Source organism: Phyllobates terribilis, unplaced genomic scaffold (genome assembly GCF_046119375.1).
Source record: "Phyllobates terribilis strain yellow unplaced genomic scaffold, ASM4611937v1 Scaffold_1__5_contigs__length_1240528914, whole genome shotgun sequence".
Lineage (NCBI taxonomy): Eukaryota > Metazoa > Chordata > Amphibia > Anura > Dendrobatidae > Phyllobates > Phyllobates terribilis.
In genome coordinates, this window is record NW_027362761.1 from 497,215,658 (window position 1) to 497,231,670 (window position 16,013).

At 49.3% G+C, this 16,013-nt stretch overlaps 1 protein-coding gene across 1 annotated transcript in view; it reads left to right on the forward strand.

Moving 5' to 3' along the window:
• The window catches only part of SCAMP1 (secretory carrier membrane protein 1), a 39,988-nt gene that overhangs the window by 9,269 nt on the left and 14,706 nt on the right, over positions 1 to 16,013 (forward strand). Inside the window, exons 2-4 of the mRNA XM_073680172.1 lie at positions 11,200 to 11,277; positions 11,688 to 11,789; positions 14,184 to 14,295. Coding sequence (XP_073536273.1) covers positions 11,200 to 11,277; positions 11,688 to 11,789; positions 14,184 to 14,295 — 292 coding nt within the window. The remainder of the gene's footprint in view (positions 1 to 11,199; positions 11,278 to 11,687; positions 11,790 to 14,183; positions 14,296 to 16,013) is intronic.

The following is a 16,013-nucleotide window of genomic DNA, read 5'->3' on the forward strand; positions in this document are numbered from 1 at the left end:
GTGCGGTAGCGCTCGAACCCCATAGTCTGACGGGTACCAGGGCTATCTGTAAAAGACATGGATAGCACTTGTACTAGAAGAACTGACATCTGAATGAGCCACCATGTGAGATTCAACATTATTTCATGAAGAATACTAGTATTTAATAAAATAGATTGGTCAGGAGAGGTAACAGACTCTCTTTAAAGGGTATGCCCAGCACAAATTCATGGCATATAGCAGCCGGGCAAACGTGGGTCAGGTATCCCTTTCTCAAGATAGGAATAAGTAGAGTTTGTACCAGCGTCTTTCAGATATTTATGGTATATCCTACATTAAAGGGATTGTCCAGGCATATAACACAAGATCAGGGGGTGTCCGTCACCCCCCACGATCAGCTATCAGCTCTTGTGGTGGCCGGATGTAAGCATTGCACAGAGCTGTGCTGTTCAGGTCATAAACCTGATAAGCTCTGACAACCCCTTTAATGACGCTAATGGAAATACCCTTTTTGAATATGCCAACATTTTCTCTATCAGATAACGTCAGTATCTGCTATCAAGTAGAAATGCTTGTGACTGTCATGTGCACTGATGTCATGTGGCAGACGGTGTGGCCCAGGGTGCAGATGTCCCGTCAGTAACCTCGCTCCACACATGGGGGCAGCACGTGACGACTGTTGATGCTGCTGGATTACGGCACAGACTCGTGATGTCATGTGATTACCTTGTTGTGATGATGGTGACGTCACTAAACAAACTAAAATGTATTTCATTTGGATTATATGTGATATGCCAACACAAAGTAACAAGTATTTGTGAAGTCTAAAGGAAAAGATACAGGGTTCTCTAAATATTTTAAAAATATAAATCTGAAACCTGGTTTACTCTTTTCCACAACTTTATCCTTCACCTGTCTGGTGGGTTCCTTGTTTTTCATGATGCTGTTTGATCCCTAATGTTCTCAAATAAACTCTGACTCCTTCACAGAACAGCTGTAGTTATACTGAGAATACATTACACACAGGTGGACTCAATGTACCCATTATTGACTTCCGGAGGCAATTGCTTATTTGATTTAGCGGAATCAGACTGCACAACCCACCAGACCCCAATTTAAAGTAGTTTGGGCCCCAATAGCGTTGACACCCACTGATTTCTCAACACGGTGCTCTGAAGCGCTCACATCCACAAAGAGAAATCCTCTGCCCCCTCATGAGTGACCAGACAGAGGGTGTAGGGACCGTAGACGCCCCATCCAGCTCTGTGCTTCTGCCTGCTGGAGAGGGTGTAGGGACCATGGCCGCTGCATCCAGCTCTGTGCTTCTGCCTGCTGGAGAGGGTGTAGGGACCATGGCCGCTGCATCCATCTCTGTGCTTCTGCCTGCTGGAGAGGGTGTAAGGACCATGGCTGCTCCATCCAGCTCTGTGCTTCTGCCTGCTGGAGAGGGTGTAGGGACCATGGCCGCTCCATCCAGCTCTGTGCTTCTGCCTGCTGGAGAGGGTGTAGGGACCATGGCCACTGCATCCAGCTCTGTGCTTCTGCCTGCTGGAGAGGGTGTAGGGACCATGGCCGCTGCATCCATCTCTGTGCTTCTGCCTGCTGGAGAGGGTGTAAGGACCATGGCTGCTCCATTCAGCTCTGTGCTTCTGCCTGCTGGAGAGGGTGTTTCAGGGCAGTGTCGGTGTGCTTGCACACGGCATCGCTATCAGGCGGATTCCACCCGAAAAAGCGCTGAATCCATGTTACGTCTTTTTCAACTTTTATGCTCTTCAGCCTTCCAAAGTCGCCAAGCGGTTAAAAAAATGATGCGGGTACGCCATCTTCTATAATGCCACGTGCACACGTTGAGTGTTTGGTGAGGTTTTTTTACCTCAGTGTTTGTAAGCCAAAATCAGGACTGGAACAATTAGAGGAAAAGTATAATAGAAACACATCACCACTTCTGTATTTATCACCCACTCCTGGTTTTGGTTTACAAATACTGAGGTAAAAAACTCACCAAATACTGAACATGTGCACGTGGCCTTATACTTTTCCTCTGATTGTTGCACTCCTGGTTTTGGCTTAGAAATACTGAGGTAAAAAACTCACCAAATACACATAAGGTTATGTGCACATGGTGCTTTTTTTGTGCGTTTTTTCCCCACGCAGGAATGGACTAAAAACCACATTGTAATCCTTATCCCAGCATTACCTATGAGACTGCACAACCCACCAGACCCCAATTTAAAGTAGTTTGGGCCCCAATAGCGTTGACACCCACTGATTTCTCAACACGGTGCTCTGAAGCGCTCACATCCACAAAGAGAAATCCTCTGCCCCCTCATGAGTGACCAGACAGAGGGTGTAGGGACCGTAGACGCTCCATCCAGCTCTGTGCTTCTGCCTGCTGGAGAGGGTGTAAGGACCATGGCTGCTCCATCCAACTCTGTGCTTCTGCCTGCTGGAGAGGGTGTAGGGACCATGGTCGCTGCATCCAGCTCTGTGCTTCTGCCTGCTGGAGAGGGTGTAAGGACCATGGCCGCTGCATCCAGCTCTGTGCTTCTGCCTGCTGGAGAGGGTGTAGGGACCGTAGACGCTCCATCCAGCTCTGTGCTTCTGCCTGCTGGAGAGGGTGTAAGGACCACGGACGCTGCATCCATCTCTGTGCTTCTGCCTGCTGGAGAGGGTGTAGGGACCATGGCTGCTCCATCCAGCTCTGTGCTTCTGCCTGCTGGAGAGGGTGTAGGGACCGTGGACTCTGCATCCAGCTCTGTGCTTCTGCCTGCTGGAGAGGGTTTAGGGACCATGGCCGCTGCATCCAGCTCTGTGGTGCTGCCTGCTGGAGAGGGTGTAGGGACCATGGCCGCTCCATCCAGCTCTGTGCTTGTGCCTGCTGGAGAGGGTGTAGGGACCATGGACACTGCATCCAGCTCTGTGCTTCTGCCTGCTGGAGAGGGTGTAGGGACCATGGCCGCTCCATCCAGCTCTGTGCTTGTGCCTGCTGGAGAGGGTGTAGGGACCATGGCCGCTCCATCCAGCTCTGTGCTTGTGCCTGCTGGAGAGGGTGTAGGGACCATGGACACTGCATCCAGCTCTGTGCTTTTGCCTGCTGGAGAGGGTGTAAGAACCATGGCTGCTCCATCCAGCTCTGTGCTTCTGCCTGCTGGAGAGGGTGTAGGGACCATGGCCGCTGCATCCAGCTCTGTGCTTCTGCCTGCTGGAGAGGGTGTAAGGACCATGGCCGCTGCATCCATCTCTGTGCTTCTGCCTGCTGGAGAGGGTATAGGGACCATGGCTGCTCCATCCAGCTCTGTGCTTCTGCCTGCTGGAGAGGGTGTAGGGACCATGGCCGCTGCATCCAGCTCTGTGCTTCTGCCTGCTGGAGAGGGTGTAGGGACCATGGCCGCTCCATCCAGCTCTGTGCTTGTGCCTGCTGGAGAGGGTGTAGGGACCATGGACACTGCATCCAGCTCTGTGCTTTTGCCTGCTGGAGAGGGTGTAAGGACCATGGCTGCTCCATCCAGCTCTGCTTCTGCCTGCTGGAGAGGGTGTAAGGACCATGGCTGCTCCATCCAGCTCTGTGCTTATGCCTGCTGGAGAGGGTGTAGGGACCATGGCCGCTGCATCCAGCTCTGTGCTTCTGCCTGCTGGAGAGGGTGTAGGGACCATGGCCGCTGCATCCAGCTCTGTGCTTATGCCTGCTGGAGAGGGTGTAGCGACCATGGCCGCTGCATCCAGCTCTGTGCTTCTGCCTGCTGGAGAGGGTGTAGGGACCATGGATGCTGCATCCAGCTCTGTGCTTCTGCCTGCTGGAGAGGGTGTAGGGACCATGGCCGCTGCATCCAGCTCTGTGCTTCTGCCTGCTGGAGAGGGTGTAGGGACCATGGCCGCTGCATCCAGCTCTGTGCTTCTGCCTGCTGGAGAGGGTGTAAGGACCATGGCCGCTGCATCCAGCTCTGTGCTTCTGCCTGCTGGAGAGGGTGTAGGGACCATGGCCCCTGCATCCAGCTCTGTGCTTGTGCCTGCTGGAGAGGGTGTAGGGACCATGGCTGCTCCATCCAGCTCTGTGCTTCTGCCTGCTGGAGAGGGTGTAGGGACCATGGCTGCTCCATCCAGCTCTGTGCTTCTGCCTGCTGGAGAGGGTGTAAGGACCATGGCCGCTGCATCCAGCTCTGTGCTTCTGCCTGCTGGAGAGGGTGTAGGGACCATGGCCCCTGCATCCAGCTCTGTGCTTGTGCCTGCTGGAGAGGGTGTAGGGACCATGGCTGCTCCATCCAGCTCTGTGCTTCTGCCTGCTGGAGAGGGTGTAGGGACCATGGCTGCTCCATCCAGCTCTGTGCTTCTGCCTGCTGGAGAGGGTGTAGGGACCATGGCCGCTGCATCCAGCTCTGTGCTTATGCCTGCTGGAGAGGGTGTAGCGACCATGGCCGCTGCATCCAGCTCTGTGCTTCTGCCTGCTGGAGAGGGTGTAGGGACCATGGATGCTGCATCCAGCTCTGTGCTTCTGCCTGCTGGAGAGGGTGTAGGGACCATGGCCGCTGCATCCAGCTCTGTGCTTTGCCTGCTGGAGAGGGTGTAGGGACCATGGCCGCTGCATCCAGCTCTGTGCTTCTGCCTGCTGGAGAGGGTGTAAGGACCATGGCCGCTGCATCCAGCTCTGTGCTTCTGCCTGCTGGAGAGGGTGTAGGGACCATGGCCCCTGCATCCAGCTCTGTGCTTGTGCCTGCTGGAGAGGGTGTAGGGACCATGGCTGCTCCATCCAGCTCTGTGCTTCTGCCTGCTGGAGAGGGTGTAGGGACCATGGCTGCTCCATCCAGCTCTGTGCTTCTGCCTGCTGGAGAGGGTGTAAGGACCATGGCCGCTGCATCCAGCTCTGTGCTTCTGCCTGCTGGAGAGGGTGTAGGGACCATGGCCCCTGCATCCAGCTCTGTGCTTGTGCCTGCTGGAGAGGGTGTAGGGACCATGGCTGCTCCATCCAGCTCTGTGCTTCTGCCTGCTGGAGAGGGTGTAGGGACCATGGCTGCTCCATCCAGCTCTGTGCTTCTGCCTGCTGGAGAGGGTGTAGGGACCATGGCCGCTGCATCCAGCTCTGTGCTACTGCCTGCTGGAGAGGGTGTAGCGACCATGGCCGCTGCATCCAGCTCTGTGCTTCTGCCTACTGGAGAGGGTGTAGGGACCATGGATGCTGCATCCAGCTCTGTGCTTCTGCCTGCTGGAGAGGGTGTAGGGACCATGGATGCTGCATCCAGCTCTGTGCTTCTGCCTGCTGGAGAGGGTGTAGGGACCATGGCCGCTGCATCCAGATCTGTGCTTCTGCCTGCTGGAGAGGGTGTAGGGACCATGGCCGCTGCATCCAGCTCTGTGCTTCTGCCTGCTGGAGAGGGTGTAGGGACCATGGCCGCTGCATCCAGCTCTGTGCTTCTGCCTGCTGGAGAGGGTGTAGCGACCATGGCTGCTGCATCCAGCTCTGTGCTTCTGCCTGCTGGAGAGGGTGTAGGGACCATGGCCGCTGCATCCAGCTCTGTGCTTCTGCCTGCTGGAGAGGGTGTAGGGACCATGGCCGCTGCATCCAGCTCTGTGCTTCTGCCTGCTGGAGAGGGTGTAAGGACCATGGCTGCTCCATCCAGCTCCGTGCTTCTGCCTGCTGGAGAGGGTGTAGGGACCATGGCCGCTGCATCCAGCTCTGTGCTTCTGCCTGCTGGAGAGGGTGTAAGGACCATGGCCGCTGCATCCATCTCTGTGCTTCTGCCTGCTGGAGAGGGTATAGGGACCATGGCTGCTCCATCCAGCTCTGTGCTTCTGCCTGCTGGAGAGGGTGTAGGGACCATGGCCGCTGCATCCAGCTCTGTGCTTCTGCCTGCTGGAGAGGGTGTAGGGACCATGGCCGCTCCATCCAGCTCTGTGCTTGTGCCTGCTGGAGAGGGTGTAGGGACCATGGACACTGCATCCAGCTCTGTGCTTTTGCCTGCTGGAGAGGGTGTAAGGACCATGGACACTGCATCCAGCTCTGTGCTTCTGCCTGCTGGAGAGGGTGTAGGGACCATGGCTGCTCCATCCAGCTCTGCTTCTGCCTGCTGGAGAGGGTGTAAGGACCATGGCTGCTCCATCCAGCTCCGTGCTTCTGCCTGCTGGAGAGGGTGTTTCAGGGCAGTGTCGGTGTGCTTGCACACGGCATCGCTATCAGGCGGATTCCACCCGAAAAAGCGCTGAATCCATGTTACGTCTTTTTCAACTTTTATGCTCTTCAGCCTTCCAAAGTCGCCAAGCGGTTAAAAAAATGATGCGGGTACGCCATCTTCTATAATGCCACGTGCACACGTTGAGTGTTTGGTGAGGTTTTTTTTACCTCAGTGTTTGTAAGCCAAAATCAGGACTGGAACAATTAGAGGAAAAGTATAATAGAAACACATCACCACTTCTGTATTTATCACCCACTCCTGGTTTTGGTTTACAAATACTGAGGTAAAAAACTCACCAAATACTGAACATGTGCACGTGGCCTTATACTTTTCCTCTGATTGTTGCACTCCTGGTTTTGGCTTAGAAATACTGAGGTAAAAAACTCACCAAATACACATAAGGCTATGTGCACATGGTGCTTTTTTTGTGCGTTTTTTCCCCACGCAGGAATGGACTAAAAACCACATTGTAATCCTTATCCCAGCATTACCTATGAGAATTTTGAAGATCTCTGCACATGATCAGGAATTTTCCTGACAGGACTTCATGTGTGTTTAAGCAGCATGTCCATTCTTTGTGCAGATTTGCAGGCGTTTTTCCTATAAAAATGCATTGGAAAAAACACACAAAAAACGCATGTAAAACGCAAAAAAAAGCATAAAAAAACTAGCGGAAGTTTTTGCTGCCAAGAGGTGCAGAACCTTGCAGAAATTTTGTAAGCAAATCCTGATCGTGCGCACATAGCCTATGGCTATGTGCCCATGTTGCGGAAATGAAGCATATTTTTTACGCTTCTCCCTGGCAGAAAAAACGCATTCGGATTTTACATGCGGTTTTCCCGGCAGGTAGAAGCGTTTGTCAAGCGTTTTTGCATGCATTTCCGCATGCGGGTTGTCAAGCGCTTTTCCAAGCGATTTTAGCATCACTTTGAAAGTGCTTGACAACTTGTTCACACTATATAAATCCATGCAAGCGGCATAGATTTATATAGTGTGACCGAAAGAATGGTAAAAAAAAGAATAAGAATGGTGGAAAAAAAAAAAAGTTTACACTCACCTTCCAATGTGTTCCCGTTGTTTTGTCTGCTCCGTCCGGTGTCTTGCACTGCTCGCGGTGGTGTGAAGGACCTGCGGTGAAGTCACTGAGCCATGTGATGGGTCACATGACTCAGTGACGTCATGGCAGGTCCTTCACAAAGCGAACATTGCAAGACACTGGACGGAGCAGACAAAACACCGGGAACACATTGGAAGGTGAGTGTAAACTTTATTTTTTATTTTAAATTCTTTTTTTTTTTACAGTTACTATGGTACCCAGGTCTGGATGAGAGTCTCCTCTCCTCCAGATTTGGGTACCATCCGCACAATGAAACACATATAATCCGTGAATACAAATGTACTGACACGGATATTATGTGTTTCAATGCAAGTCAATGGCCGCGATTACACTGCGTGTCCGCAAAATTAAGGCTGGGTGCCCACGTAGCGTTTCACAAGCGTTTATGCTGCGGAATTTCCGCAGCATAAACGCTTGGTAATCCGCCCCCCATGGTCCCCAATGACAAGCCGCACTTTCAATGCCCATGCTGCGTTTTTTTTCTGCAGCGTTTATGCTGCGCTCAAAAATCCGCAGCATGTCCATTAATTTTGCGGAAGCGCAGCGGAACTCCCGCCATTGACTTGCATTGAAACGCATAATATCCGTGTCAGTACATTTGTACTCACGGATTATATGTGTTTCATTGTGCGGATGTCAATATTTTTATGGCTACCTTCTGTCATAACTTTTTTTTGTCTAGCTGGAGTTTCCATGAGTTTTTTTTCCTTTTGTAGCATTCTTCTTTGTTGCACACTCTTGACATGTTTTTTTTTTTTTCTTTTAATTTCTCCTATCAAAAAATGCTTGAAAAAAACACCATTTGTAAAAGAAAAAAAAGTCATGGATATCCTTTTTTTTTTTTAAGTTGTTTTTTTTTTGTCACATGCTGTGGACATGATATTTTTTCCTTTGTAATGTTCCCTGTTCAAAAGTTTAAATATGGAAAAAATACCTGAGTATTTAGAGTGAGATTTTGAAAAAAAAAAAGTCATAAAATAGAAATCACAAAAAAAAGTTTTGTTGCTTGATTTTCTGTTCTCTGCTGACTTCCAGCTGGTGTCTTGCCACAGTTTTTCTGCTGCAAAAAATAAGACTCTGAAAAATGCATAAAAAAAAAATGGTGTGTATGTGTCATTGCACCTTAAGGTTTAGGTCCTGATGCCACCTGGCAGGATGCTGTGCGCACGGCTGCGGCGTGCCAGTCATCTCCCTGTGCCGTATCTTGCTGGGTGCTGTCAGTGCAGAGGTGGCAGAGAGCAGAGCGTGTCTCCTGGCATCTGCCAGTGTACAGGACCATGGGAGTGCAAATGTCTCAGCCGCCGTCAGGAGGGGATGTCCTGGACGGTGACGAGACCTCTGGATCTCTGGTGCGGGAATCCTTGGTAAGTCAGAGTTGTGGGGTCTTGGTGCACCTGAAAGCCCAGCGATGCTGGATGTAATGATACAACTCCTCAATAATCTTGATTATGTTTTTGATGGTGTGTACCATCACCTATTGTGTATCACATTGGTCCTACAACTTTCAGGTATTGGGATTAGTTTCAGCTCTAGCAGATGGCCGCTTACTTTCTGTCTGGGTTCCCTTATGCCAGGCTTCTTTGACGTTGACAGCGGGTAACGTTATTCCATCACCTCTGAATAGTCTAATATTAATCTGGGTGTTAGAGGTGCCCGCTGCCCCTATAGATGCCAGGCACAGCACTTGAAGCCTGCACGGACATTTGAGCTTGTGCCACTATCCAGGTGCGACATGAGACAGCCAGTGAGCGTATGTGGAAAATGGCACCTAGCCAGTGAGCCTTTGTGCATGACGTGTTGGTGCTGCTGCAGGGCTACACAATAGGGCCAGGCTTTGTAAGCCAAGCCAATATCAGGTAGCCATCTCCATCCCTTCAGTCCTAATCTTGGTGTTATTCCTTCCTCCCCAGTTCTTTTGACTCGATTCAATGCAGTTTAATGTTTACATCCGGCCATTGCTGACTCTAATAGCAGCTGTTCAGTGGGGGGTTCCGGGTGTCGGACCCCACAGATCTGATATTGATGACCTACGTCATTGATATCATATGACCGGAGAACACTTTTTTAAAATGTATTCACTACTTATAAATCTTCCAGGAAAGCATACTTTGGGGAAAGTTTTTAGTTCTGTAAGAGAGAAGCATGATGTAGGGGCAGAGTCCCTGGTTCCAGCGATTTGTTGCTTACTGTGTGCCATGGGTTCAGTACAATCAGTGTTTTATAGGCCGGCGATTCACTACTGGACTAGGTGTCACATGCAGGACGGTCAGGCTAATTTGTTACCCCACCACTGATTGGCAGCTTGCACATATGTACACAGGAAGTAGCCAGAGGAGTGGGCGGGGTTACACAGAGCTCAGCAGTCTGAGCACTGCTACATCTACAGCAGAGAAAAAAGGGATTCTATCCAAACTGCACCAAGCAGCCCAGTAAGTGACACATCGCTGGAATCAGGGTCTCAGCCCCTATATCATGCTCCTCTAATATTACATTGCAAAAACCTGCTGTCAGATACCCTTTAATAGTATGCGGACGCATAACAGCTGGACTAAGGCCAAGAGGACCATCTTCTGGACTCGGTCTGTTAATAGGTTCCCTTTAAAGGACCTCAGTTAGCACATTTTTATATATAGTAATTCTGGTCGCGTAGAAGCCATTTGCAAATCTGTGTGGAAGTGCAGTGGGGGCGTGTCAATCCACTTGGAAGAAGCAATCTACATGCTTTGACACGCCCCAGTGCACTTACACTCCAATTTACATATAGCTTCTACACTAGATTACATCAGATTTTTACAATAAAAGGTATCATTTTTATAGGGTGACAAGTACCTCTACAGCCATGCCACTACTCCCAGATCTAAAAACTTGCTGACAGGTTCACGTTACAGAGCTTTCCCCAGCCTATGTATATGGGGCCTCCCATCTAAACACCATGAACATTCAGACAAGCTGAACGTGGATGTGTAGTGATGGCTGATAGCTGAATGAGCTCGGCCGTGTAGGTGTATCCCAGCCATAGGGCTTCACTGGTGGGAACACGTACAGTCCATATGCAACTATGGGTAGTATTGTATTTGTCCCTTTCCAGATGAATTACTTACGTAGGGTTATGTGCTCTTTCAGGAGACACATCTGGGCTTATTTGTTGTGCTTCTTTTTCCCAGTAGAATGATCTTTGTTTTGCCCAGCTTTCTCCTGTGACGATGCCCATATTGGCACATCTTATAATGGAGTGAATTCCAACAAGCAACTTTGCAATCTATTTAGTTTGCCCTGTTTTCCCCTAATCTCTGCTTTTATTTGATTGTTTATTGCTCTTTGCCAGACAGATCAGCCACTGCCATGTTCTTGGAGTGGTAGCCAATGTTAACATGCCCAGTGTTTACAAGCTCTTTAGTGACGATCTTGTAAGCACTGATAGACGGAGTACACTGTTGGCTCCTAATCCTGCTCAGTGACAGTGTCACTGTGCTTCCAATGTAGCGGAGAGGATGCTGCCTCATATATACCTGGAGTGCACAGTTTGGACCAGAGGCGCAGCAGCGACGCTGAGGGCCTGAACTGTCGCTCACTCAGGAGCTCACTGTTACTCTGCCAATAAGGAAGTCAGGAGGCTGGGGAGCGGTGCGCTCCAGAAAGTAATCCTTGCTTCACTTTTCACCTGCACTGGGAGTTGAGCATTTTTTTCCCTTTTTTCCATCAGCTGCTATTCAGCAGAATCAATATTCCTGAATCTGCTTTTTCCTGATGACTTGGCTGGTTCTGATCCCCGCACCGGCAGCCAGAGCAACTGCTGGAGATTAGGTCTATGGCTTCTTATGACGTGGCAGTGAATTAACCCAGCATGGTCGTATGAAGTCCGTTCTGATGGATGCCTTGTATTGTTTTGCTAAGATTGACCTCCAGTGTAATAAAGTATCACATTTTTATTTCCTACAGGATCCATCAGTCACACAGGTGACCAGAAATGTGCCCCCCGGGTTAGAAGAATATAATCCCTTCTCAGACTCCAAAACTGTAAGCATTTCCCTCCTCTATGTAATATTTATAGAATTTATTATATTTGGGCATAAAAAAAATTCTTAAAGGGTTAGTCCGGATTAGGAAATCCATGTTCGTATGTGTCCTGTATGGGGGTAGAGGGGGATTGTCAGAGTAATACTAATCCCCATTGATGTGAATAGTAAAAACTAAACCCCATTGATGTAAATAGGCACTTCTTAACTTCTCCTGTGGTGGCGCCGCTGGGCAATGAACACTTGATGCCAGAATGTGCCGTGTGCAGTCTGACTGTATCCCACTATGGACAGTGATCAGGAGAGAAGACTGCAAATCAATCCTCTTATGACATCATTTAGATTTTAGGTCACATAGTAATTTATTTATTTTTTTGCTCTACTAATTTGTCTTTTTTTTTTCTTATTCAGCCGCCACCATCTAAAGACAAAATGCCTACTCCAGCTCCGAGCACACAGCCGGCTATAATGAAGCCAACAGAGGAACCTCCCGCTTACACACAGATTGCAAAGGTAGTAAGTGGTCTAATGAGGGAGGGAATGTCAGCTAGAAGGGTCATCCACAGACCCTAGCCTCGCTTAGTGAGTAATGCTCAGATAGCAGAGCAGATGTCCATGTAACGCGTGTCTTTTTTCTTTTTCTGAGGAATAATGTAAAAAACCGATCCATTGCACAACTGCGGCAGAGGGACCCCATAGATTATTGTGGGGTCCTTCTAGACTTTGTTATGGCTCTGATTTTAGAACAGCGAAAGATGGTATGATACAGAACTTTCTCTTCCATTCCAAAAACTGACACAACAAAACCCAGACGGACCCTGCAACTATCACTGGGCCCCCCTGCGTTTGCTGGCATCAGTTATGCAGCAGATCTGTATTGGACATTAATCAGTTTATCGGCTCCTCCAAATGGAACAGATAAATTGAGATCATAAGTTGTCAGCCCGAAACTACTGGGTGATGTCAGTACAGCACTCGTGGTCCTGGCGCAATGTGCCGATGGGCACTGAGGAGTCCTGCACTGGCAGCCTAGTATGAGACTTCATCAACAACCATAAGAGAATCTGAGATAAGGAAACCATACACATTACACTAGGCTAAGGTTGGTCCAACCTACCGATATCAGTGGGATCGGCCTGCTGTCTATTGTGTATGGGGGCGTCCTGACTCTAACTGGCAGATGATGTAGGGAGAGAGAAGGATCTGGCACATTGGATTTCTTATAGCTGATCCTTTTCTGTGGGAGATAAACCAAGCGCTCCTATCTATGGAGAAGTCGGGGAAGACTGTGAGCTGAGCAATTGTTTGTCTAACATCTAAAATGTGAATGGGCGGCTTTACTTTTGTCCTGCCCAAATAGCTATTCTGTTTCGTGCACGGGAGTGTACTCGGGACCAATTTGAAATCATGCAGGAGACTAAATAGACGTGAATGCCACCTGCTGAGGTATTGTGGCAACCTCAGGGAGGCGCCATACTTTGAATACAGCAAATAATTTTATACTTGCTAAATTTGTTGCTGTCAGTCACGCACCAGCACTGGCACACACTGCGCATCAAGCGGCAGCCCTCCTCCCTGTGTGCACAGACTGCTGTATGGGGTCCATAGTCTGTGAGCTTGTCCTCCGCTCTACAGACTGCTGTACGGGGCCCATAGTCTGTGAGCTTGTCCTCCGCTCTGTCCACAGACTGCTGTACGGGGTCCATAGTCTGTGAGCTGGTCCTCTGCTCTGTGCACAGACTGCTGTACAGACTGCTGTACGGGGTCCATAGTCTGTGAGCTTGTCCTCCGCTCTGTACACAGACTGCTGTATGGGGTCCATAGTCTGAGCTTGTCCTCCGCTCTACAGACTGCTTTATGGGGTCCATAATCTGTGAGCTTGTCCTCCATGTGTGCACAGACTGCTCTATGGAGTCCATAGTCTGAGCTTGTGATCCGCTTTGTGCACAGACTGCCGTACGGGGTCCATAGTCTGTGAGCTTGTACTCCCTGTGTGCACAGACTGCCTTACGGGGTTCATAGTCTGGGAGCTTGACCTCTGCTCTGTGCACAGACTGCTGTACGGGGTCCATAGTCTGTGAGCTTGTCCTCTGCTCTGTGTACTGACTGCCGTACGGGGTTCATAGTCTGTGAGCTTGTCCTCCGCTCTGTGCACAGACTGCTGTATGGGGTCCATAGTCTGTGAGCTTGTCCTCCGCTCTACAGACTGCTGTACGGGGTCCATAGTCTGTGGGCTTGTCCTCCGCTCTGTGCACAGACTGCTGTACGGGGTCCATAGTCTGTGAGCTTGTCCTCCGCTCTACAGACTGCTGTACGGGGTCCATAGTCTGTGAGCTTGTCCTCCGCTCTACAGACTGCTGTACGGGGTCCATAGTCTGTGGGCTTGTCCTCCGCTCTACAGACTGCTGTACGGGGTCCATAGTCTGTGAGCTTGTCCTCCGCTCTGTGCACAAACTGCTGTACGGGGTCCATAGTCTGTAAGCTTGTCCTCCGCTCTGTGCACAGACTGCTGTACGGGGTCCATAGTCTGTGAGCTTGTCCTCCGCTCTACAGATTGCTGTACATTCTCTAAAATATCTACATGCTTGGTAAAGGAAAATTAGATTTCTGTGAGTTGTGCCTGAAATAATAACTAAACGTAAAAGCTTATATTATTCCATAATTCCTGTTGCTTCTGTTGGGTCACTGCGCCTAAGTAACGGCTGCAAAATCTTCTGCTATATGACCTCCACTATTATGGTCCATACACTGAAGTCTGCAGACGCCAGAATGGTGACGTTAAAATTTCTGGGTGTCATGTTTTATTAGTATACTGTCTTTTTAGGTCCTCTTTGGTAAAAGATTATGAAATTCTTTTAAGAGCTATTTGCATTAACATTTTATATCTTAAATTCCATTTCTCTCCAGGAGCATGCTATAACCCAGGCTGAGCTACTGAAGCGCCAGGAAGAACTGGAAAGGAAAGCAGCAGAACTAGACCGCAGGGAGCGGGAGATCCAGAGCCTGAACCAACCAGGAGGCGAGTACCACGTTTAGATGTCCATGTCGATTACTAGTTAAAGGGCTTGTTCAGAATCAGAAAAATGTAGCTGCTCTCTTGCAAAAATGGCACAATCTATGGTTTGTATCTGGTACTGCATGTAACCTCCTTTCTTTTCATTGAAGCCAAACTACAGTACGGGACCAACCCCTGGACTAGTGTGGCTCAATCTCTCGGAGAGCAGCCATGTTTTCCCAATCCTGTACAACCCTTTTACATCTTTTATGACTGCTGATTGTACATAGGCACGACTCTTAATGAATCAGAAGCATCTCACAAGTGTTGTGCAACTAGCCACAAATCTTATACCAGTCATTAGACGAGCTATGGCATCACTCATCGTCTCGACCCACTTTGGCAGAGCTGGGCGAAACTGGCTTGAAAACACCGAAGGTTGCTTAATTTTTGCCCAACGCTGCTTCAAAAATGTAATCGCTTTGATGAATGTGGGCCATAGTTCTTTGTCTTGGAAGAAGTCAAAATGAGCAAGTGTAATGATCTGAGCAACGTTAGCAAGAACCTATGTAATTCTCTTGATAACTGGGTCAGAAAATCTCCAAAACATCACCAGGTTTTTGGGTGTTCCCAGTATACAGTGCTTAGTACATACCGAAAGTGATCAAAAGGAAAGACAACTGGGGAACTGGTCATGGGTGCCCAAGGCTTACTGATGTGTGTGGGGAGAAAAGGGTTGTCTAATCCCGCAGAACAGCAACTCCAGCTAATAACTAACACAAATAGCTGAAAAAGTTATGATAGAAAGGTGTCAGATGAGCAAAGAGATTCACCACGCATTTGTCTGGTGGTCACTTAGGTTCTCCCTCACAGCCGCACCTGGGAAGTGCTAACTTCCTCAACTGTTGCTCAAACACCAGCATCCTGGGAACCTCTTGTGGTTACTAGGCCCCAGCGGTACTGTGACGTTGTGGCACACCGCGTGTCATGATGTTGCGTGAGGCATAGTCATTAGACCTTACGTGATGTCAGTACATTGCAAGAGCCTAGTAAACACAAGAGAAGCCCAAGATGCTAGCATTAGAATCCCAATCGAGGAAGCTTGTACTGTCCTGGTCCGGCTGCCACGCGGTACTGATGTAGAGATCAGACCAGGGTCCTACAAATCTTTTTGTGCATCTAGCTGTAGCGTGCTCAGAGGGCCCATGCTGGCCCCGGACTGCCACCTAAAGCATCTACTAATGGGCACATGAACATCTCAACTGAACCATGGAGCAATGGAAGAAGGTGCCCTGGTGAATTATGTTTCCTTTTAAATCCTATAGATAGTCTGGTCTGAGCACTTCCCTTACCTGGGGAAGAGATGGCACCAATGCTGTATTATGGGAAGAAGGCAATGTGGGCAATCATATGGGCAATGTTCACGTGGATGCTAACGTGACATGTGACACCTAAAAAAACATTATTGCAGACCCAAATACATTCCCTCAATATAAAGCATTCAAGCTGATAACTTGGCCTCCAAATTCCAGAATTCTCAGTCCTCTTGAGAATCTGGGATGTGCTGGAATATCAAGTCCGATCCAGGAAGGCTGCTCCTCACACCTAAAAGATCTGCTGCTAATGTTTTGGTGACAGATACCACCAGACACCTTCATAGGTCTTATAAGTCCATGCCTTGATTGGTCATAGTGGTTTGTCCTCATGATGGGGACTTACCTGGTATTAGGCAGGTGCTTTTA